Raw genomic sequence first — 25,652 nt, forward strand, 5'->3', positions numbered from 1 at the left:
TTCCACTCAATGCTAGGCCACTTTGCCGAAATTAACATTTTCTCATGTCAAATGCGCCTGGATAAGTAAATGTGACACGATGACCTTTACTCAAAAATAGCCAAAATAAATAAATTTGGCGAACCATGGAACTGTCGTCGACGCAAAGGAGGAATCATATATTAAAAAAAAACATACTTTGTTGCCTCGAGATACGAGAACGCTGATAACTTCCATTCCAACTCTTTCAATGCTGAGAGGTATTGTTGACTTTTTTTTGAGAATTTCGTACAGTCGCTTGACAGTTGGTGGCGAATGCGAAGGTTTTTCGTGGCAAATTGAGAAAATTGAGGCCCAACATTCGGACAATATCGTGGGAGTTTGATTGAAAAAGTTCAATTTGAGAATAATTAAAATGTATTTTGCCACAGCAAAATCTCATTACTCATCTTCAGTCTCTCTATTGTGACAAGGGGGAGATAATATGACTTCTGTACACCACTTTGTGACACTTCTGAGTGCCTAAATATTACAATGTTTCAGCTAAATAATGACGGTGAATTTACCATTTTGGAGCACAAATCGCGGAAATACCTAAGCAAAAAGACATTTTTCGAGACTCAAATGAAAATTTCGAGGTTATGATTGACTTTTAAGCTCTTTTCTACTACTTAAGTTTAATCAATCTGCAGTTTTTCGAACACAAATGCTCAACTTTGTCAAGAAAAAGAGAAATATTTTCAGCTTAGCTTAAAATTCGATGCTTTTGAGAGTTCTTTAATCACCAGAAACTGTCTTAAATCAGTCACATAACCTAGAAAAGCAATAAAATTGATTTTTCTATGCAAAACAATCTAGAAAACGCCTAAATGTGTTGAATCATAAGCTTTTGCAATGCATTCTAATTATTTCTGCACTTCCGTGAATCTGTACACCACTTCCGGTCACAATATCTGCCCCATGCATCCCGGAATGTTTCCAATCAAGGCAATGTTGTGGTGGGAAAGGCTTTTCACTCCTCCCTCTCAGTATTCCCCATTAAAATGTTGGATGGGTTTGACGGGTGATGGCAATGGAGGCAAAAAAGAGTAAATCACTCTTGCAACTTTGTGTGACATTTCTCACAAGATAGAAATGGTTGAAAATTGGATGGGACGCGGAAAAAAGAGCCGTACAATCGGCTTTTCTTGTTGCTGCCGAAACAGTAGCCATCTGTACAATGTTGCTGGTGCGTTGATGAATTCGTTGTTGGCTTTTTTTTCGCCTCTCCATTGCGATCATCTCTCAGTTTGAATTATATTCTGTGCCACGATTTATTCATCTACTTAATCCGCAGTATGTGTTCTTTCTCTCTCTCCACGCGATCCCTCCTCCGCGGTGCCCGTCTTTCTTATACATGATTATATAACTTGTGCGAAGGCAGAAGAATTATATCGAGGAGACGACGAAGAAAATGAAAATGAAATTGGGATCTAACATTCCCTGTACGCTGCTTAACTTCCACTCAAATGCACTCCACGATGATTTAGTGGCTCCCAAAATATTGCGGATGAAACGATTTATAATCCCCCGCTTCTCATACAGCTTCACAGTCAGATTGATACGAAATCTCTCCTACATTGTTGTCGCTACACAGTCGCTCCCTCTCTCTCTCTCTCTCCTCTCCTGGTGGCATCAGCGGGAAAAAAGACGCGTGTAAGGAGGGAAGAACAGAACAATATAAATTCACAAGATTGTCCTTGAAAATGTCTCAAATAAATCGCTGTATGTGTTTTTTTCTCCTCACGTCTGTCTTCTCTCATAGGTGTAGAAAGATTGAGAGATAACTTTTAATGTGGTACGAATGCTAAAGAAAAGTGCCACACCTTTCGCAAATTTTGCAAACACAGCGGAATGTGAGACGTGTGCTCCGCGGTGTGTATCTTCAATCCTGCCTGGATAATTATATAGTTCTAATACTGCAACACTTAGAGCTGCTATTAAGATTAAGATTTAACCATTGTGACACCTCAACCGTGAAATTCTAATTAAGAAAACACTCTATGTCGCAATCAATCTTGCGCCTCTTTTTGGAATCTCTCTCACTCACTGCCATTGTCTGTGTCGGGTCTATGAATTTCCCATTACAACAGCCACGATTTGTGCATTATTTGACTGTGGAGAAGTTACAGATAATAAATTCTTTGCCACTCTTTTGTTTCTCTCGCGGAGCGTCCATGGAATCCGAAATGGGTGAAGCTCTCAGTGCTGAAATCCACCTCTTTGATTTCTTTTCTTCCATATTCCCTCCTATTTTGTATTCTTCGCGGCAATTCCTCTCTGTGGGCACTTCTTTTTCTCTGAAAATCAAAGATTACTCCTCTCCTAATCCATGTACAAGTCTATTCTCAGAAGTGTGTAAAGGAAAATATTGATTCATACACTCGAACGCCAATAATCTATAATTAGGTTATTCCAAGAAAAGATCGTACTTTTCTTAGAATTCTCTTCTCAATGGAGAACCTACTTGCGCAACAACAAAAACAACAACGAAAAAAAAGCTCATATCGTACATAGAAAACGAGTGATTCGACAAGAATCACGCTCATTGTGTGCAGAACTGGTTTCAATTCACGTCCACTTATTATAACTAAACATATCTCTGCTTAAGGTGTTAAAGCTTTATTGGAACATTTAACAAACATCTTTATTTTAATGTGATCTCAGCATCGTTTTATTCAATCTATGCCTTCTCTCGAAATATGTTGATCACTATCGCGGGCAATTTAGCTTGCAGATCAAAGCTCAAAACCGGACAAGGGCAATCTTTTATCCCCAACTTGACGATTATCTCGCAGAGAACGTGATCAATTAAGTTCTCCTCAGCATTTCGACACACCGCGAGCAATCCCAAGTATAGCACAATGAGAGAGCCTCAAAATGTGGGCTCTCTTCGTCATTCCAAGAGTATATTGATGATGATAGGCGAATAGAAAAGTGCCAAAATATGAAACGTAGTTAGACTTTTTTCTGCAATATGGGAAAGGAAAACAAAGATTGCGATAAAGTTATCATGTTTGCATTAAAAATTTTCGCGATTCCAACCACTTTGGGGAGGCACAACTGATTAGCCGTAACGAGTTTTGGCTGGAAATTCACTTCAATCAGCTATATTTCTGTCCGCAAGCTTAAACTTTAAAAATAACTCGGTTTTTTTCCACCTCCGTCATTTATTGCATGTTACACGATTGATTACTTCTCTTCACGTGATTAACACCAAATTGGATGGTGTATTTTTTTTGTTGGGTGGAAGGAAAAATATTAGAGTCTTTTCAATGGTTTTCAAGTTGAGATTCGTGGCATGCAATTCCTCGTCGGTTTTTCTGCTTCTAATGGCTCTCTGCCAGTCATGTGTGGACTTGATGGAATGCTGGATGATTCAATGAGAGAGGAAACTTCAAGTGGGATCACTTTGGGCTGAAATACTGACTGTCCAAATACAAAACTTACACAATCTCACCGCGATTCGCAACAAATTGAGCAACATTTCGTCCACACACAGTCTCACATTCAGCACACATTTTATACCAGTTTAGCCACTCAAAATGTTCATTTACATAATTTTGACAGAGCACGTTTGTGCCAATGTCAAGGCTAAAGTTTTGCACGATTAGATAATATTGCTTTGCGTGGATGTGTAAGAATGATTTTGGTGTGTATGAAGAAATGGAAATAGAAGAGGTAGAAAAACAGTGTTGAGGAATACAAAACTGCTTTTTTATAGATGTATTTAAACTGTGTTTTTTTTATCAGAACACAACACAGAAACTCTTCTGGCAACCACCGAAAAATTTCAGAACTTAATACTTTCGCATTGTTTGTGTTGTGAAGGAATTGGCTGAAATGTAAACAATTAAGTGAAATACTATTTTTACTATGGAAGTGTAATATATATATTTGGATTTTTTTGTTGATATATAAATAAAAATGCCTTTATTGCTGAGTGAAGCGCACATTGATGGTGGGCGGAATATAATTGATCAATTGAGGATCACCTAGGCGTGACTTGTTGACTTGTTTACGGCTGAAGATCACTTGAGATGCGTGCTGCAGAGGTGCGTTCGAGAATCTATCCGCGCACTTCCTTCTTCTCGTGTGTGTTTCCCACAAAAGCGCGCTAATGTGAATTCGTCATGGTGATCGTCGCCAGATATTCTGTGTCGAAAAAATTTCGCGAGTTGCCACTTGGGTTGGCGGGGAAAAAAAAGAAGGCAGAACAAATACAAAATACAAAAGCCACACATCAACAAGTCTCACTCTCTTGGAGCGCATTTCAAATAAGGAGGGAAATGCTTGTGTATATGAGACAATCTATGAGAGAGTATAATGTGGCTCACAAATGTCAGGCGACCTTCAAAGTTGTTCAAAACAATTTTTTTGTTGCGCAAATCTTTTATTAGATATGCGGTGAATTAAAATAAAATTTTGATCCATCACGGCAGCTCAAAGTGGGAATTTTCACTCTTCGACACACTTTTGGTGCGATTATTCACAGAAGCGCGCTCACATGGACACCCAAAGACATCCTCCACCGGCAAAGGGAGCCTTTGTCCGCCGCTCCCTGCCTTGCTCGAATCGCCGATTTGAACGCGGCCCACGTCACGTCGGCGCGGTTTTTTCGCCGATAGAGTGAAAGTGAAAAGCTTTCTCCGGGGACGTCCGGTGCGATAACATGCGGTTTCTTTCTGGCGTCGCCGGCTCTTATCCACTCACTCCGGAGCCAAAGCCCTCCGGCCAGTTTCTCCGAGTGCGCAGAATGTGCTCCACAGCATCATCACCCACATACGCGCGCAAACTGGCCGTCCGATGAAATGTCAACGGCACCCATACTTGGCATTAATCAATGCAGTTTATTCAATTTGAATACATAATTGATTTGATCTCGAGAAAAGTATAATTTCAGATCTTACGTCAGCGTGTTTACAGTTTATTCAGGTTTTTTTTCACGCGGCAAAAAAGCGCGAGATGTAGTCTTGCCGAGTATAAATGTGCTGCAATTAGATGTTGTATCGCACAATTTAATTGCAGGTCATTAAATGGCTCAAAATATTAGCTAATGAATGGAGTTTTTGATTGTTTGTCGCGCACAGTGGACAGGAAATTATTTTAGAGAGCGCAATTCAAAGTGTCAAGGATAATAAATTTGCTGGGAAATTCTATGATGTTTAACAATTTCTTTGGATGAATTAAGTGAAATTGAATTTGGTGTAAAAGTACAGCGAAAAGAGCGCCTGTAATATTTGCTCATATCAAGTTTACTGATGGCAAAGCTCTGTGAAATGTGACAAAGTGGTGCAAAATTTTCTGCAAGATAATTTGGCAGGTTTTATAATACTGTTTGTTTACAAAAGGGTTATTCACTGTCGCTATTTTTAAATTACTTTATCAGTGCTCTTTTTTTTATTCTCCCAATTTGAACGAAAGCCAATTAATTTTTATACACACACTTCTAATGCCTCCTCTCTTTAAATTTGGCTACGCGCGAAGATCAACTTTGGAATTACACAGCCGAATAGTCGCGCAATAAAGTTCACAGAGAGAGAGTTTTGTAACAATTGTATGAGAAAAGTCTCACTGTAAATATAGCGGAATATTCATTTGTAAAAATACCCACGGAGAGGATGAGTTGGACCATTTGGCGGATAGTTATTAAAATATCTCCTGTCTGATCATTTACATTGGCGCTGCGGCTCTCTGTGCAAACTTTCTCAATGCCCAGGGAGTGGTGAAAGTTGAAATTCTCCCAGGACGAGCGGGTGGAGATTAGATTGAATGAGAAGTCCATTAGTGTGTAGACAGAAATCACGGCACGAAGAAGTTGGCCGCTTTATTTATTATCCCTGCACAATATTGTACGTTCATTCGTGGTCATTCAGTGGCCACAATAATAATTTATTGTGCACGCTGGGTGGGATGGATACTAATGACTGGATGAGAAAACAAAACCCACACGGGAAATTGAAGTGGCCGTCCTTGGGAAGGGGAATATGAGAGAAACTTGCAGCCCGTCCTTCGTCCTGTCGGGCATTTGGGGAATTCCTTTGGCTGCGGCGCGCGGAAATGTGGCGTGGGTGCACGTGGAAGTGAATTCCATTTAGAGTGATAAATAGTGTGAAATCGATACGGCGAGGCGATAAAGGTGGCTTTTATCGGGTGTCTGAGCGTCTCAATGGCTGTCTTGGCGTGCCCGGGGAGGAAATTGAGATTTGGGCGTGAGGTGAAGACAGCCAAGTGGGAATTCAAGCGGAGACACCCATTGATTTCCCCCGTGTCGCCCTTCCGGGGGGTGAATTCCGAGGGAGAATTGATGGAATCTGCATCGCGACCATTCACTGTGCAGGTGAAGTTTTTTCGCGATGGCTTCGGCCCCAGATTGGCGACCGCCGCAATCTCTGTAATGGCTCTAATGGGTTGTTTTCGTCTATTTCATGACCCAAATCCGCCTAATGGACCATTCCATGTAATGGATATTGTACCCATCGAGTGAATCAATCATAGTCGCGCCACCATCAACTGATCGATGAATTCCAGTGATAAATCTTAAAACTAATTTCATACTTGACATGGCATGTGGGGTGTGATGTCACTTTCTCAACTCCAAGGGCGATGGCATATAAACGAATTTCCAGTTGCTCTCATCCACGAGTCGAATCTTCGTGAAACTTTTCTTCACACAGCGGAGGGAAAAGATGCTCTTCTCCATTTCTCATGCGACGCTGCTGCGAAAAATCCAACCTAATTGTATTATTCTGAATTTTGACTAAATTTATCTTGACTCACATTTCACGGAATGGATTTTGGCAAATGCGATTTTGCCAGAAATGTTTGTACTTAATGGAGAAACTCCAATTGCACGACTGCTGGAGAATATTTACAAGTAAATAACCCGGAATGGAGGCTGAAACTTTCACCGAAAATTGCTCCCATCCAAATGATCCACCTTTGGAAGTTTGGAATCCTCTGAATTTGACACTCACTCGAGGGTTTGAGTTGCATGTGCAAGAAGTGGCAAGATAGAGAGATACACTCAGAGTTGATTGCTCCCTAATCCATCTGAGAGACAAGTTTCTCGGTCTTGCTGAGATTGAGATTGATGAAGGTCTAATAGTTTATCTTTTGATAATCCATGCGAGGCATCCCTTGTAATTGATTGCCATTTATCTCGTTGCAGTGCTGGCTCCGGATGCAATGGCATCTTCTCGCGCCGCTTGGACTTCTCCAGCTTCAACTTGTTGCCGAAGACGCGCCTCAACTCCTATCAAATTAAGGTACGTAGAGCGCGCGTGCATCTCTCTTGTGTCTATTAATAGTGCCCAGATGGGCTCGAGCGGAGATGCATCGGAGGCCACGGAGGCCAGCTGATTGACGATGCGAAGGCCAGCGAGAGCCTCCCCACTAATTTCCTCCTGATGTTTACCGAATTTTGTGGGCATGTAGTGGCGGAGATGACGCGGAGGTGTTGTTAAAAATAAAATGGATAATCTTATTTTTATCTGCTGCCGGTGCAGAAAAATGTAAACACATCGAGCCAAGCGCTATTGAAACTAAACAGACGATGGAATGTTTTCCAAATCGCAGCGAGAGTGATTCGGAATTCTCATTATCCTTGCAAGAGTATCACTTTTTCAAAGTGCGCCTCACCTTTCCCCACGGGCAAACATTGCACACGATTTTGTCGCCGGGACTGTGCGTAGGATGGTAATTGTTCCCCATGTTGGGACGAGAATAGAGGTGGCATTAAGAACATTAACAGCATGAGTTCGAAGTGAATAAGCACAATTTGCTTAAATGTCGTCATTGTGCAGCAAATCACCAGAAGTTACCAATCATCGCTCTCACATAAATATGCATCCATGCCCCAATATAGCAATAACCGTATGACAATTTAGTGACTAACTAGTGATTTATGAATTGACGCGTGTGGGTGATCAGATTTAATTCTCACCTCGACCCAAATGCACTTGACGAGCGCGAGTCTGTGTGATTTTTCCCGCTGAGACATTTCCTTGCCAGACATCATCACCCACACGACGCAGTCTCTCGTGTCTCTCTGGCGAGATGATTTGGTGTGCGAGGAAAGAAGGACCATTGGAGAAGAAGTCCAATTGACCACCAGCAATTTGTCTGCGGAATATTGAATTACGCTCTCTTCGCATTCCACCACGATCTCGTACTCATATTGATATCGTGCCCGAAATTGCTGAGAAAATTGCAAAAGATAAGGTGGCTGTCGCATGGAAATATCTCTATATAGCTCCACAGGTCTTCTCTGCACCGAAAGAGAGAGAGAAATTGAATATGTACCACACATCCACAAATAATTCCGTGAGGGCGGATGGAGAGAGAGAGAGAGCGAGAAACAATGAAACATTTCCAGCAATTTCCAAACTGATCCGGCGGTCCTCAAACTCGACACCTCTGAATATTTGATTACCGTTTGTCTGAACTCTTGGCTCATGGTGTTTCTCTCATAAAAGCCATGTTTAATGCAGCATCTACGAAGCTCGGGCAGACTGGCAAAGCTCTCCCTCAATGACTCCATATATGAACTCTCGCATGCGATGTGCAGCATTTTGCCACCATCAAGATATTTCCCCAAAAGCTCGCCGCCCCTCGCACTGCCACCCTCTGGCCGAGCGCCTTGCCAAAAAATGTGAGAAACACATATGAATGTTTTGTGATTCCATCATACAATTCCAGCAGTCACATAACTTCGGGAAGGGGAGAAAAGAATTCTCTCTGCATTATAGATGAAGGGGTGAAGTCGGAGATGTGCGGCGGTGTGTATACCGCAATTTAGAAATGAGGAACAGTATTTAGACAGACGTTGGCATCCTTGAGAATTGAAGGTTACTGACTTGTCGTTGTTCTCGGAAAAGAAAAGCTCCACCAGAGAGGGTGGGACTTAGAAGACGATCCCACCTGAATTTCTCACCACGCTCTCGAATTCACTGTGCGGCAAATATTTCGCCGAAGCATGAGAAGCACACAGCACCATTACCGTCATGTTCAGGTCACAACATCGACCCGAAAATGTGAATATCCCTTGTGAGGATTCTATTAAATTACACCCAAATTTGCGCAGAAAACAATAACGCTGTGAAAGGTGAATTTAATTTAATGAAAATATTGAAGGAAATTTACTCAAGTCTTCACCCATTGTCGCAGCCGTAAAAATACAACGTTAATCCCCATCCTCAGTGCCCATTGCGAATTGCTTTAAAGGAATATTGCTGTCATTTCTACTTAAAATTTAATTACGCTCGCCATTCTCTCCCGAAGAAGAAAAAAAGAAACAGATTCGGCAATGGCACAAGGACGCATTCGTTCCATTTGCCAGTGCCATTGACTATATTGGGTGTAGAGCCAGTCATTTGAGAAAGCCCCAGATAAACCAATGAAAATCTGTTCTTCTCAAATTGTAAACGCTTTAATTTCACGGTACGTTTCGCATCTAATGCCAGGAATGGTGCTTGTGAAAAAGTGCAAAATGTACATTGGGAGTGATGCTCTAAAAAAGCTCCCCTTGTATGTAAATGCATGTGGCATTTGCTGCGAAAATGGCTGCTTTTATCCCCCTTTATTTGCCGTTAATATTAAAAGCACATCGTGTTCACTAACTAGTCGAAATGCTATGTTCAGCTGGTGTATTCATGGCTCCTTTTTATGCCCTCCACTCTCGCCACACCCCTGCCATTGGGCATGGCTTTCTTGCGAGAGCAGAAAGCTCTGGCATGTGAGGAAAAAGCTTCTAAATTGTAATTAGTACGCTATGGCCACTAGCAGAAGAGCATATGGCTGTTGGCGACAAGTCGGACTTTGCTGTGCGGAAGAGCAATGCCATGGACATTATATGGTAATTAGAGTGTGAGCAGATTAAGCACACGCTCAATGCACTCCAATTGATAAGACAATAGTCTTGGCGCTGCGCCAAAGACGCTGTGCCAGAGAGACTGGCTCAAGACGTCCGTGCAAGGGGTCTGTCCGAAGGGTGGACAAGGGGAAGGTTATTAATAAATCATTCCTGACGAGATGAGTATGTTTGCTGACGTCATTGTCGTCTCGGTTGGGAATTTAGCGTTAAATTAACGCTCCAACACACTCGATTTAAATTTTGTGTTTGCATTGTGAAAAGCTGGCAACATTAATATCACATTTGTCTTCAGGACATCTTATTAAAAGTGGAATTGCAGAGCGCCCTGAGAGTGTGAAGTTCTCACTGCATTTTTGATCTCCTCTCAAATTGCAATTGTATTCATTTAACTCACTCTGTGGCAGTCTGAGTTATGATTTTAAAGCAAACCATTAACTAACAGATGTAGCATTTTTTCATGCACTAACTGAATGTGACTTGACGTTTAGAGTGTATTTGATCCGATGACCATCTCGTTCCTGCGCTCCAAATGGTGGCAATATTTTACGTTCGCTCAAATGCGATTGTGCTGGAGGATTTTTCTCCATGGGTGGAAATGAAGAAGAGGAAAAAAAAGAAAGGGAGTTTGATACCGTTCCACTTCATTAAATTGATTGCTCCATAGTCCCCAGTTCATATAGCATTGAGTCCAGGAACGTCGTCTGGGTCGTGGAGATCTAATTTATTTAATGAAGCATTCCTTCGCGCCACACAATAAGGAGCACACTCCTCGGAATATTCTAACTACATACTAAATATGAATGAAATGATGGAGGCGGTGAGAGTGTGATCAAATTAGTCCAGTGCCGAAAGTCTCAAGAATATCGGAAAGCTGGTCTCCTGGGCCGTCCTTTCTCAAACTTTTCCAACCCCCTTTGCGACTCTCGTCCTGTGCAGACCTTCGAGGATCCGCATGAAAGTCGTAAAATTAGGAGGTTGGATTTTGTGGACGCTGGAAGTTTTTGCTCGGCACACAATGGCGGGAAAAGTTTCGGATCATTAAAATGCACTCGAAGTGCAGAGATATAAAATTCACACAATGACGCCACCGGTAATCATTGGAGTTTGTGAGGGCAGCGAAGTGAAGAATATGGTGGCTGTATCCGTCTGATTTGACTATTTGTCAACTCCTCTGGTGGAAGTTAATTTGGTGCTAATTAAAATCCACAGTGCCCCGTTTCGGGTGAGGGAGGCGGCACACTCCATCCGGGTGGGGCGTCCGATACGTGAGGAGCACACGAAATCTCCGGGCGCAACAAAGGCATTAGAGAGACGAGAGGGAGCATCATGTGGCAAAGGTGGTGGAGGGTGAATAAAATCGATTTAATGCCAGTGGCAGAAACACACGATAAGATGGAGCTATTCAATTTTGTAGCATCCAATGGTCCATAGTTGATCCCTACGGATGAATTTATCCTGCCGTAATGTGGCAGCTCCTCGGACATGGACATATGTGAGTGTATGGTGGGTATCCTGGGACATGTCGGGCTCAGACAACACACCACCCACTCCGCCCTCACCTGACCGGGGGCCGCTCGCAAATGACCAGCAGCGTGAGCGATGGGGCTTCTCTGTCTGTCATAAATGCTGCTGTGCCGTGGCGGTCCATTTGTCAAATTAGATTGAGTGGGAGCCACTGCAACAATTGATTTGATTTCATCGCTTTTTGCACACCCAGAAAATGAGCTTCTGATGAGGCTTCTCGGGGGACGAGAGCAAGGTGAGAGCGCGCCGTAGGACTCAAGGGCAATAAAAATGTTTACGACGATGGACACTGCAGTGCGAGCTTTCTTTACAGCCAACAGACACCCGGCACGGCCACATCCCATTGGCAAGGGAGCACGTGTCTTCGATTTTATGGTCTTGGGCGACATCGTCATATCCGTTCAGAACATGTCATTTTCACCATTCGTTAAACTCCCAGTCGCCGAGGTGATACAATCGATCGTTCACCCCATGAAGAGGGTGTCCTTATTGGGGGCGTCAGGGATTTCCTCTCCCGCATGTCCACCCACACTCGCCCGCCCGCATATTCAGGACAACATTACCGTCCATCCGTGGCTAAGACGTGTACTTGGGGAATTTATTTGGAGTGCATAATGGAAAATAATAAATTTATGTGTATCGAACTCGGTCGTCTCCAGTGACCACAATTCCACCCCCTTCGCCCGCCGGGGTGGTGAGAATAAATGGTTGTGGCTCGCGAACGGTGTGCGCCGCACTCACAATTTTCTTACTTGAGAAAACGCACAAACTTACTCAATATTGTATGTGATTATTGGTGAAGACTTGTGGCAGGTCTGGATCGTCTCGGATTTCTGTTTGTCCATAAGTCACGAACAATTGGCTTATTGTTTAATGATTTTTTCTGCCGTCTTGACCAAGAGAGTGCCTGGGATACAAAATATATAAACCACTTGAATTGTTTACTGGCCGTCTTCACATTACACACACACAAACACTCTGTACAATATTGTACCGTGAATTAACTCATCTTGAACGCGATGTGAGATGAATCGTCGACACTCCAATTCGTGGAATTACCCCAGTCACATCGTGATGTGTACTAATGAGTGTGGCATAAGTTTCAAAATGCCAGACCCATCCTCATCATCTCACAATATTATTCCCTCACGTGCTCTTGGAGCCCCCAATATTTCATTTCTCCAATGGAGGTTGCAGATAATTAGATGATTAACAGCCACTAAACGTTTTCCAAGTGACTGGGTGGCGAAGTGACTCTGCTGGCTGGAGTGACTTGTCCCCAAAATCCCACTTGGCGACTCGCAGTCACGTGAAGTCTTAAATGATTTGCATCAATTAATCAGACACCTTCTGCTGCTGAAATTGTCTTACACCTGCCATTATTCGTGCTCTGACACTTTTCCTTCGCCAATTGGGCATCATTTGTCGTGCGCGCAAAGCAGCAATTCTACATGCTCAGAATGAGCGAATTGCTTTGCGAATGATTGATTGAATGGTCTGCACGTCACAGGTTAATTTATTTTACTTTCAAATTGCGCCTACCCCAAAACTTCGACCCTTTGTAATTTCCCTTCAACAAGAGGAAATTCTGATACATATTTTTATCGTCTGGCGCCTCAAATTAATTCATTAAACACCTCCCTGACCAAAGATAAAAATGACAATCAGTGAAGTTTATGAGATACCTCGAGGTGCATATTATAGTATGGAGAAGAGTGTGCGCTGGGGAAAAATTGAAAATTTATAGCAAAAACTTTCCTAAGATTTATGTGTGCAGAAATTATGAAAAATTTAATATATTCCCTGTAATATTTCAAAGTAAAAATGGGTGTTTTATGTGGAGACATTTTTTACTTTCGTGCCAAAGAAGACATAAAGGGAGACCCCGCAAGATCGCAGGTTATTGTAAATTTTATCGGGAAAGAAAGCATAACCAAGTGAAATTGTCTTGCCCATGGAAAATGTGGTTTATCGGCGACACATGACTTTAACAGGTTGGCCAACGAGGGGTTATTGAACGTGTGCAGATAGACTGTGACATTTTGCCAAGGAAGAAAACATGTGAAAGATTCTGCGTGGCGAGGAAAGTTGGCCACATTTGACGAGTGCAGAACTCGTGTGAGATCGCTATCTAATTAAAATGCGTACAATTGATTAGAATAGTTGCCAGATGGTGAGTTGCATGTTGCAATATTGCAAATGAGAATGAAAAACAAATGTTATGTGTTATGCGAGACATGTCAATGAACTTCCATTGAGGTGGAGAAAAATGGAAAATAATAAATCTCACCTGCGGAGGTGTCTTTCTTCTCTGTCTCACACTTTATGGTGCACCTCCTCCTGACAATCTTGCAACTTTTCCATCGCTCTGCCGCAGTTATAGTCATGTTCGGCACATGATGGTGGAATCGGAGCTGAATTCTGGGATAATTCTCTCTCACCCAAAAGAGTGAAAAGGCGCTCGCGCTTTGGGATGGGGAAGAATTTTTACGTAAGAACATCATATTCTGAAGCATGTCAAAGTTTGCATCGAACAACAATAAAATACAATTTAAATGTAAATCAATCTCGGGCCGGGGAGCACTGCGGCGTGTGTGTGTGTCGAGGAAAGTTTTATTGAGACGCACAGACAAGTGAGATTGGCGTGGAAAATAAGGTGCAACAACATGCCCTTCGCCTGCGTATCGATAAGAATAAGCTCTCCTCTTGCATGAGTGCAAGGCAAAGGGAATTATCTTGCATATTCCAGTGTGATTAACATTGCTACGGCAACGGGATTTTGAGGGATGGCGCGCTAGACTTTGAGGTAATCCGGGCGCGGCGACGAGATGTTGGTGAAAAGCTCTCTGCGAGAGCTTTGATACACACTTCACCTCCATTGGCGACGTTTCTGCAGTTCTTCAGTGCCATGGTCTATCGCGCTCTCCTTACAGTCCAATGAACTCTGCGGACTGTCTTCTATTGCCAGAGAGTCAGTCACACCGGGGGAGTTAGATGTCTGCCATTGAGAGAATTTCCTCCATATGATACACCATTTAAATAAACAACATCACACAGTTCACTGGATGTGAATATCTTGCAATGAAAAATGCCAACAACACAGTTCAACATTCAATCTCATTCCACTAATTCAGGCACACAATGTCCCTAAATTAGTGTAACCTTTAAAATGCGAATGTTTACATCAGGAATTTTGAGTGAATTGAAAAATTTCTCCACAACTTAACTGGGGAAGAAGAAGAGTTTCCAGTGCGCGGCTTCTGTTTGTTTACTTGACACGAGATTCTCTGTGAGTTTTGGGAGATAACACAGGGAAGGTGGATTGAATTGTGGGCAGGAGTGCATGTGGAAAATTCCAATGTACCTTTTGCACCATCCCTTCGCTCTATGAAGCAATATCCGGCGAAAAGTTAGTGCACGAATGGCAGAAATTCGACAGTTACAGACGGAGCACAATTGGCTTGTTTTGATATCGCTCACGTCAACATTGCAATGATCATGATAAGACCACCAAGAGCCGAATGTTATGTGGCTCCTCGACATTGCACAAGTGACGCACTCAAGGAGGTTTGTTTGCCCAGCAGACAATCGACTTGTTAAGTAACATTGATGAATCCAAATTTGGATGGCAGAAGGAGAGAAAAATATGCAATTTTCGCCAAATGGAGAATAAATTTAAACAAGGTACACATTTTCTCCCAACTTTTGCATTACGCGGAGTGTACAAATACTTTTCCGTTCGATAAACAAGAATGAATAAACGAATGCTTCTCTGGGTAAATAATAAAATGAACTCTCGCAGAAATTGCATTCAGATATTACTCGAGTGGGAATCTCGAGGGAGATGGAATGAAGGAGAAGTGTGTAAAAACAGTACAAAATGAATCTTTGAGCGGTTTTTGAGATCTACAGAAAATTGCAATATTTCCCATTCACGAAAATTTTCCTCTTTTATCTATATTTCATACACGGAATCATCTCTTTTCTCTTGATACGCTTTTTTTCCTCTCTCTTTTTTTGTACTCCTCCTTGACTTCTCTAGCGAGGGATGAAAAGGTAGGGAGAAAGAGCAAAAAAATTTCTTTCATATTCTCCTACGATGAGAGCTTCGTCTGAAATTTTATATCCTATCAAGTACAAAGAGGAAAATAAAATTATTTCTGCTTACAAATGCGGGCTCCGAAATTTCAGCACTGATGCGAATTAAAAGCGAATTCTCGATAGAAATTTAAATTCACATGTAATGCCGGCAAAAGAGAGGGAAAAAAAGTGGAGAGAAATACATTGACACTGAGAGGGAAGAAACTTTTCCTCATGGCAATTTATATCTCCAAGATGAAATGCAATAACGCTAATGGAGCAAAAAAGGATTTGAGTCGATGTAATGTGGTAAAAAACAGCCAAGAAAGTACCTACTCAACTATCATAACTTTGATGGGTGAAGTGTGGCGGGAAAGAAGGGTGGTTGAGACCAAAAAAAAAAGTCGAAAAGATCGTCCTCTAGTCACTCCAAGTGAATCCTTTTCGCCCATTCATGTTGTCATTGACTATATTCTTCTCCTCCACATAGCTTTACAGTCCATCGCTTTCGGGTACTTCTTTGCTCCTTGTTCATATCTGCAATTTGACTTTCCTCATTCGATGATTTCGCACAATATCTCTCACTCCCCCCGAAACTTGACAAATTGGTGCAAAACATACGCTCGAAACCCTTTATTTTCAATATGTTTACTCAAGTGACTCTAGCATCTTTTGCACTTTATTTTATCGAGATTTTCCACAGTACTGCGATGGAATAAAAATCGCAACTTATCTTTCAGTTTTTTCCACATTAAACTGTACATGAATTTCGTTGAAACTTTGACTGTGCTTGTCAAGATCCAAATGCAAGAGAGAACCGTTGAAATAAGAGTAAAAATGCTGGAAATATAAAGGTGATTCCTTGCATGTCGCTTCTTTATGCACATCTCGTGAGATAGAGCGCATACTTGTGCACGCCAAATTGATCGGATTTGGATGAAAAACATTTTCATGTAGAACAAACTTCCCTCCGGGCGGCAATATTTATCGAAAACCTCGCGACTCCCTTATCTCACCCATGCAATTTGTCTGAAAGCCATGCACAATCTATGCTCACTGCTCACACACCCTCGACGACACGGCGTTGTGCATTAAAATATTCACTTTAGCAGTGATTTGCAATAACAGTGTCGTTTATGGTTGTTGCATTCGCGACATGGCAATTCCCTTGCATTTCGAGATCCATCTTGCGAAAATCGTGGGAAAAGCGCTATCGCACGACAGTCGATGAGCCCATAAAATAAGCTCAAAGTGCCCATTGAAAAACCGTTTAAAAGTGTACTCATATTGAGCTTTTCCACCCATTTCTCCCTCAATCGTTTACTCCGCGATCTGCACCCCGGCCAGAGAGGGTGGCGTGTAATGCAATCGGGCGACTGAATAGAGTGTGTTTGTGCTTGATTTCCATTTGAGCACACCAGCCGGCTTCCAGCGACACGCCTGGAAAATTCAGAGAAGGAATTTTCAGCGTCTATAAAGTTTGCTGTTATGTTAACTACCCGCCATGTACAAGCAATTTTGCCAATAAATACCAGACTTGTGTGTGTTAGCCAAGGTTGCTTCAATTGAATGATATTTGCGCGCGGTCTGCACAAAAATCTCCAAGTCCACAATCAGATTGCGTAGTTTTCCTTATGCACAGAACCAGAGCGCTTGACATTCTCTTCTTTTTGGCCCAGGGAAGAGGGTAATAAGTCACGTAGTGAGATGAAATTAAAAATTTAACCCAAGCTTTGTCGGATGGCAATAATGAAAGGCAAAGAAAGTGCAATAAATTTCACACAAAACCATAAAACTATTCCCAAAGTACCACGATATTACCACAATCTGGCAAACTTTTTGTCGTTAAAAGATAAACTTTGGGGGTCTTGTTGTCCATCTTGTTATTTTTTGCCCACCCCCGCAGTCGCAGTGTGCTTGCATGCTGGGCGGCAAGAAGGTGTGTATTATAGCCAGAGAGTGAGAGAGGAAAAGTCCTTGCAAGTGAAACTTTTGCGAAATCCGATACTAATTGTATTGACATGTGAGATTATTGAGTTGAAAATAATCATTTTCAATTAGCTGATTCACTCTATCTGTGCCTCAACTCCGCTTTTCCGGGTTCTCTCGCACCCCGCAGTCTTTGTCAGGACATAAAATGTACGAGTGACATCCATCAGACCGGCTCGACAGGGGCACGCTCGAGGGTGGGCATGAAATATATAGCATTATGCTGTTCAGACGTTCTTATTTCCCTCCAAGGGCAAGGTCAGGAGGCGCTCGACAGCCGACGCAGCGGCGTCTCGGCTGCCGAGGCGTCTGCCGAGCCTACAGCACCCCATATTTCAGTGCTTCTCTCCGTGTTTGCGCACTGCGAGGCCTACCAGAAGGGAAAACAAGATGGGGGTGGTTTTTTGGGGGAAATCCGTGGGCCGCCAGGGCGCAAGATCCACAATACATATAGGCATTTTCAGCAGGAGTCAAATTTTCCGCTGCTCCTCTTCCGGTCTCCAACAGAGAGTGTGTCTCTGTTGGAGCATGTCAAATTGCATTTCGCACAATTGTGACTTTTGTCTGGAGTCTCGCGAGACGCTGTGTTTTCTGCTGGAGAATCAAAAGAATGCATATTGAGCCATGGCGCAATCTCTCTCTCTCGCTGGTGGGATTATGAGAGTTCCACTGCTGGTGTGTTTAATATATTAATTACTGCCACCCTCTCAGTGCGATAAATTTGTGTATCTGCAGCAGAATTCATTTGCAGATACATTGCGAGGGTTTCCGTCCCTCTCGCATTTGCCTGTGTGTTGGTTGGAATAATTTAACGATTAAAATCGGTTGCTAAGCATCCACTGTTGAGTGCCGAATGCCAACGAATTTCCGGAGAGTGTCCGGGTGAGAGCGAGATGGAGAAAATCCATGAGCCAAGAGCAGATTATTCCCGGCAAACACTAATTCCGGATTGTTTGGGTGGTGTATTGAAAAATATATTCCTGCTGGAGCACTTTTGGGGTTGTGGAAAAGTGGGGCGGCGGTGGATTTTTGCCGGGGAAGAAGTTGTCAGGAGAAACAGACAACAATGGATGTCATTGACCAAGAAAACCCCATTCATATTTCAAGACCTCAGACAAACAATTTCTCCCATCGAAAATCTCAACATTATCCATACAACATGGTACTAATATTTCAATCAAACTCCAGCAATCCATCAAACTCTAACCCTTCACCCTTATCACACCCACCCGAAATATGTTTGTGCGGAGAAACATCGCGAATATTGTGGGGATGATATTGAGAATTGTGCAGAATCCACAGAAGTTTAATTCCTTCTTCTTTCTTTCATTTCAGGTAAGCACAAGTGGAACTCCTTCAGTTCACCCGTTTGGCTTGCCGAGTGGGGTAAGATTTGCTGTCTCTTCGCACGTAGACTCCAAACTCATCTCTTTGTGTTATGAGATTTTGTGCAAGCAGTGCTATATGCAGAAATTACCTATCCTATTTCATTGGGAGAAAATTTGTGCGAAAGTCAAACACACTTGAGTGTATTGCGAAACATTGTTTGGCGTTGGGTGAAGTCATTTGAGCAATTTTGTCACCTCAATTGCATACAATGTGTACCCTTCTGCAATTACGTGAATTTGTAAACAACTGCAATGGTAATTTGTTAGCGTAATCACATTTCGGTGAAATTGCAACCCCTTTTCCTCATCCTCTTCCCAAGATGACACGTCCCTCAAGTGTTGCCAACCAAATTGCATCGCCGAGGTGAACAATAATGCTTAAATCTAGTTAAGGGGGCGTCTCTTGCCCGTCGTGTAGAAAAATTAGTGTCAAGGGAGTGAATCTGCTTAATCCATGGCAGGAAAGTGGCTGAAGAGGCTTCGCGACGTCGTCAAGACAATGATAAGGGTTGTCGTTTCGCAAGCATCCAATTTAATTCCGTTTTTTTTTTTCATGCCCAAAAATTTCAAATGTATTGCATTTAAATTCTCAAGCACACGAGACACAATGCAAATTATTCCCAGAAATGAGGAAAAGTTTTAATACAATTTGAACACACTTGAGGAGCGCTTTTCACCCCGGGAATACCACACAGTCTAACAAGGCATTCCAGCTCTGCCAAAATAACTATTCAGGTGCTTGTGGTGAATGCTATTCCCTAATGAAGTGGCTTATTCCCATTTTAAATTGTTTGGAAAAATTCTCGTCGTGCGGAGTGTAATTAAATTTTGTACAGAGAGAGAGAGAGAGGGGTTTGAAATAACTAAGGGAAAATTGAGTTTTCTCACATACCCAACTCTTTGTGACATCAAACAAACTGCACGAGCTCCTTTGCTGTTCTTTTCATCCTCTTTTTTCCACGCCACCTCCGCAAGTCTCACCGCAATAAGAGCCACTCTGTGGAATTCTAATAATATGACACCCTCAACATCCCGCAACACAATTGCCCCACCCCCACGGCGCGCCTCATTATAAGTGGTGATGTGTTGCATGGCGGGGAGAAAATGAAAATGAACGACCTGGATGAGGTGCAGTGCTCAATGGGAATTGCTCTCCAGCGCTGTGCTCTTGGCTTGTATTATGTATGAGCTTTGGGGGAATGTGTGCCACAGGGATGAATATGGATGGGAGCAAGATGACGGATAAGTGGCGGAGTGTGTTCTGGGGGCAAAAATGCGAGCAGCAAGAATTGCAGGCATGTAGCGTTTAACTGATGATTTCAGGTCATATTTTATGTAACAAGACCAACACTTCTTCTTCCATGTGGCCACAGTTGCACTGTCGGAGTCACTTTATCTGTCCAAGATACACATGTAAGATTTCAGCAGTGCCGAAGAGCGCTCTCGACTTCTTTCTGCCGTGCACCACCAAATTGATAGTGTGGCGATCATTTACACACAATTTGTCGTGCTTTGTTGGTGGAAATGAACATGTTCAGATTGTGGGTTGAAGTCCAGTAATAATTTCTCATTATTGTTATTAAAATATCACTTTAATTATTCCACATTAAGTACAGATTTTGGTCCATCCCATTAATCACAACTCAATAGTTATGGGGGACACATTAAAGCACCCTCAAAGAGCTGGAGCGCAGCATAATTACACCCCCGACCATTGTCAATTGATTATCATAAAAATGTCACAAGTCCACAACAGTCCTCGGGGGTCGAATGTGTGTGAGCCTAATGAGAGTATAAATTTAAATTAAATGCCTATAATTTACAGAGAAGAGACACTCGAATCTCTCTACAGTTTCATTACAAAGCAGGGGAGAATCTTCTCAAGATTCACGCACACACATTGAATTTTCGCATATTAATGCGTTGCTGAAGAAAGGACTCCCTGAACTGAATGAAGGACGGAGTGATTGAAGAATGTAATTTAATAGATGCTGGAGATGTGAACCCTTATTCTCTGAAAATGTGAGAGATTGAGAGATAACAAGAAGTTCGTGTAGTGCAGAAAAAGCAGTTTGTTTGCACTGTAGACAAAACACTGACCCATGTTAAGATATATCACATTGCTCTTTGTCACTTCAACCCAGCGAGATAAGCGTCGCCTTATCTTTCACCTTTTGATGTTGACATCCCATCCCAGCGCTATGGCATTGACAAGCACTCTTTCAGGTGCGCCCGAAGGCCCAGCCCTCATTAATTGAGTGATTTTCAATGGCAAATATAGCACATTTACACGATTTTCACGTGAATGGATCAAATTTTGCCAGCAAAAGTCGCCCTTATCTCTACATCTGCTGCGAACCACCCACTTTAATCCTCAAAACTTGACTTTAGCAGTTGGGATTTCACCCGAGGGCTTATAAATGTACCGTGGAGCTGCAGTCTGGGCAACTCGCAGTGTGAGCGACAGGGGTGACTTAAGGAAAGGATAACGCAAACCGACATCATCATCACCTCGTCCGGGACTAAGATGTAGTTTGTGGGATTTGAATAAAGTTCTGGATAACTTACCACGGGGCGAACGTGAAAGGGTGATGTGGGTGAATGCAAATGCGATGCTCAGCAGTGGGGATGATAAGGTTAGAGTGACTTCACCTGTCGAATAGATTTTCTCACCACACAGATAAGGATGATGGCTTTTAGTGCAGAGAGGGAGGGAGAAAAAAATGGGGAATTTTCATGGAATTACCTCGTAATGAATTTAAACTATTGTGAGAAGTGTATGCAAAGAAATACGGGAGAGATTTGCTGTGTGTTGACAGAAAACTTAATAATTTATACAATTTTATTTTCACCTCCTCGCGCGCACACTTTGTGTGCGCCTGGACGACTTGAGATTGCAAAGAAGGTATAGCGATAAATGGCGGAGGAAAGTCGGAATAATCATATCCGAAACCTGGCAGACTGTACACAGCGTAAACTCCGTCTCATTCAGCTTGTATACCTGAGCCCCATGTCTTTTCAGGAAACCGACGACGCTGAGGGTGGGAAAAAGGGATTTGTGTACCATGAGTTTTCGTGCAAGAGACGACAAAGTTTCTCGATATTCCGAAAAGTCGGGATTTACGGGGGGCAAGAGGATTTTCACCGGGTATTTTTAATGCCATTTTATTCATTTCAATTGCATGAGGGATTCTATAGTAAACTTTGCTTGTTTAGATTGTAAATTAATGAACTTTTTGTGGTCCATTCACCTCGGCTGTGGACCATTCTCACCAGTTTTCCGTCACCGTTTTTGCCATTCCATAAAAGGGACAATTCAATTAGAGGGATGCCAAACTCAAATTCACATTGCATTTGGGACACAAATGTATAATTTCCAGCTTTATTGTGCGGAAATGATGTATGGAACCTTCCGCGGTGTGGAATTTCTTAGATAATTCTCTGCCCTGCCCAGTTCCATTGTCATTTCAATTTGCTCCAAGAGAGACAATTGTAATAGTGCAACCGGTTACCTTTCGTGAGATAATGCGATACCTCTCGCCCGGGCCGGAGCTACGAATGTGGGCCTCGGCGGCAAGGAGGATTGCACGGGTCGCGGGGACAATGGGAAAGGAGATTCGCGGACAAAGGTTCACGCGGGGACAATTGTTTAATTTCCTTCTTTGTTTGCTATCTACGAGGATGGCTCTTTTTTTTCCCTACCTCCTCAACCCATCCTTCACCGGTGCACTTCGTGTGTGTGTACTTTAACACCAAATGCGATGTCTTTTGTGCTGGTCGAATAAGAAGAACAAATGTAAAATTGTACATGTGAATTATGGAATTGTTGATTTTTTATTCACCCGACTGGCGCGGTATTGTTTTCTCGTTTTGTCTCCTTTGCGTGCAACCTCTAGGAGTTACAGGCACAATAATAGTGTAAATATGATGAATTGCAATTTGAGCTTTGTTTCCGGTGGAATATGATAATGACGAAGACATGATTCTCTGGTCTCGCTGGCAAGTTGTGTCCTTTCTAGTCGCCTGACTCGCAAATGCACACAACAATGCTGTCACATCTACTTGTATTTACTTTCGCCTCACCATGGCAAATGAACATTCATTTTCATGGCATTGTTTCGCGAACGATATATGCGAGAAATTGTAATTTATGACTGTGTGAACGGTTGGGAAAGCATGTCTCCTTTTTTGGAGTCCCCGCATATTTACTGGGCGACGCACACACAAACAGAGAGAGCAATTTTTGAGACATTTCCCACACGGAAACTTATTAAAAAGTGTCATGGAATTTTCTCTCCAATGGCAAAAATATTCCACATTTTGTTCACTGTTAGTAATAAAGTTGTCTTATCCACACTTAAGCACCATAAATCTAACGCTTAGAGCTCGCGCGCCATGAAGAAATTTGAACAACACACAGTTGCCATAATGTTGCAACTCTCCAACATTGCTGGGATTTATTCTACGGCTCCTTTTGGCGAAAAATGCAGGGAAGCATGAGGTGAAATATGTGGGCGCCGTAAATCACTAAACTGCCCAAAACGCCAGAAATCATTCCACCCCAAGCGAATGGCTCCCAGATTCGGAATATTAAATGATCTCCTGGTGAAATATACTCAACTTATGGAAACATTAAGGAAGGCGATGTGGCTGAAAAAAGCCTTTGATTTATGCCTCCTGGCTGTCCCTGAAGTGTTGAGGGCCTGAAGGAAGCGAATACCTTTTGCAGACATTCCAATATATTGCATTTTCGTGTGCCTTTGATGTACTTTTGGAGCATTCTGTTAATTTCCAGTATATTTGCACAGCTCACTCCAAAATTCAAGAGCATTTTTAACCACTGCACACTTCATCCATGGCATCATCGTGATTCTGAGTGCTTTTATGATTGAATTCTTCTCATTTCGGGGGGTATTTTGTTTGCTTCCGCCTGAAGTTTGTGCTTTTAATACGTGCACTTCTCGATTTTACGATGAACTCTGTGGCGGTGTTTGTACACATAATTTCGCAAAAGTAATTCACTTTGCCATCAAAGGGCGACATGGGGAGCGTCTCGTCTGATAATTCCACGAGGATCTATTTGACTTATTCAACAAAGTATAGCAGCAAGGGAAAATCTCTTCCCCTTCGCACTTACATGTAAAATATTCTGTTGCAACACACTCCGATGGTGTCAAATGCAGCAAACATTTTGATGGAGAGCTCAAGAAGTGGATCAGGAAGGAGGAAGAGACGCGGAGTGTGTGTGTGTGTGTGTTTGAAAATTGACGATAACTCGGTGGAGAGAAAGTGCAATGTCGGGGGTGGAAAGTGAAGAGCGACGCGCTGAAGATGGTAAGAAGATACACACAGTGGTTGGGATTAGCTTGATGCTCGTTGAATCCCTTCGCAATGGCTGGGCGGCGGGTGGAATATCGTCATTACAGCCACATGATCTCATCTTCGCATCAAAGATTTCCCTTTTACGCTGCTCGTCAACAAATTGTGGAGATGTGAAAGCTTAAAGCTCCAAACACTCAATAGTCACCGTTGAGCTTTCAGGTTTGCCATTTCCACCAAATGAATTGGCAAAGTGAGCAAAACGATGAGGAGAACACAGGGCATTTCATAGAATAAGTGACTCGTGTAATCACATCCAGGGAACATTGCAATTTTAACTACAATTCCCACGGGGAAGTTCGTATTTAATTTTGATTGCTTTCCAGTCTTTGTTTTAAGGACTCCTTCTCTGGCTGGACAAATATATCGTTCTGGGCTCTCTTTCGAGCATTATTACTTCGCTGCACTGCGAGAAGTATATGGAAGGTGAAGACGGACGATGTGAATGGATTTTGTATCTCGGTGTGCAAACAAAAGGACACGTTTCTAATTCCTTTATTTACGATCGACCAAATCGAAATGGCGAATATCCGAGTATTGAATACACAAGGAGATGTGGAGAAATTTAATCAGAATTCCAATTTTCACATTGTTTTCAGGATATTTGTCCGAGTGTGAAAGAAGAAAGGCGACGAGAATGAATCCCAAGCCATATTTTTCCCAATGTTATGTTCATTGAATATTTGGTCCCCACTTTAATTGTCACCGTTGCGGTGTGTTTCCAAGCATCCTTCGGCACGATGGAGCGTCAGGAGAGCGGTGAAATTTCCCTCAATCTCCATCCATTTGCGTTTAATGTGCAAAATTTATCCTGTCTCTGGCGCTGATCACGTCCCTTGTCGTCATTAACACTTTTTTCACCGACGCCGTTCCGGACGCTCCGGACGTACAGAAAGTGGCACGACAACAAGGTGTGAAAGATCTTTTTTTTCATATCACGAGCACGATGATTAAATGGATGCACATTTTATGGTTTTCGCGTGTACTTTTTACCATCCGCCAGAGATAATTCAGAGATAATTCTCATTAAAGAAGACAAATGACTGATGTTCCACAGGACGTATCGTTTTCTACACACAATGAAGATGTCTTGCAACTTTTTTACGACGCCCTCCCACATGTCCAAGGTTGGGTCGCGCCGAGGGTGCTAAATAATATATCATAAGCCGTAAAAGTTGCTCAATTCATGACTTGAATTTACTGTTTATATTGACGAGTGTTGAGGAAAATGCACACAACACTGTATCCAATCGTAAAAGAATTCCTCTGGCATTTTTTACGATCATCGCAGTTATGTTTGTCTAAAATGCAAAGGAGAGAGTGATCATTTATGCAATATGCATTACACTTGAAGTGCTGCAACAGAGAGAGAGAGAGAGAGAAGAAATGTATTGCAGAAA

The 25,652-nt window shown here is 42.5% G+C and overlaps 1 protein-coding gene across 1 annotated transcript in view; it reads left to right on the forward strand.

The window, feature by feature from the left end:
• LOC132257730 (headcase protein) overlaps window positions 1-25,652 on the forward strand; it is a 73,640-nt gene that overhangs the window by 11,830 nt on the left and 36,158 nt on the right. The window contains exon 2 of the mRNA XM_059754754.1: window positions 7,190-7,286. Coding sequence (XP_059610737.1) covers window positions 7,190-7,286 — 97 coding nt within the window. The remainder of the gene's footprint in view (window positions 1-7,189; window positions 7,287-25,652) is intronic.

Source organism: Phlebotomus argentipes, unplaced genomic scaffold (assembly GCF_947086385.1).
Source record: "Phlebotomus argentipes unplaced genomic scaffold, Phlebotomus argentipes genome assembly scaffold_4, whole genome shotgun sequence".
Classification (NCBI taxonomy): Eukaryota; Metazoa; Arthropoda; class Insecta; order Diptera; family Psychodidae; genus Phlebotomus; species Phlebotomus argentipes.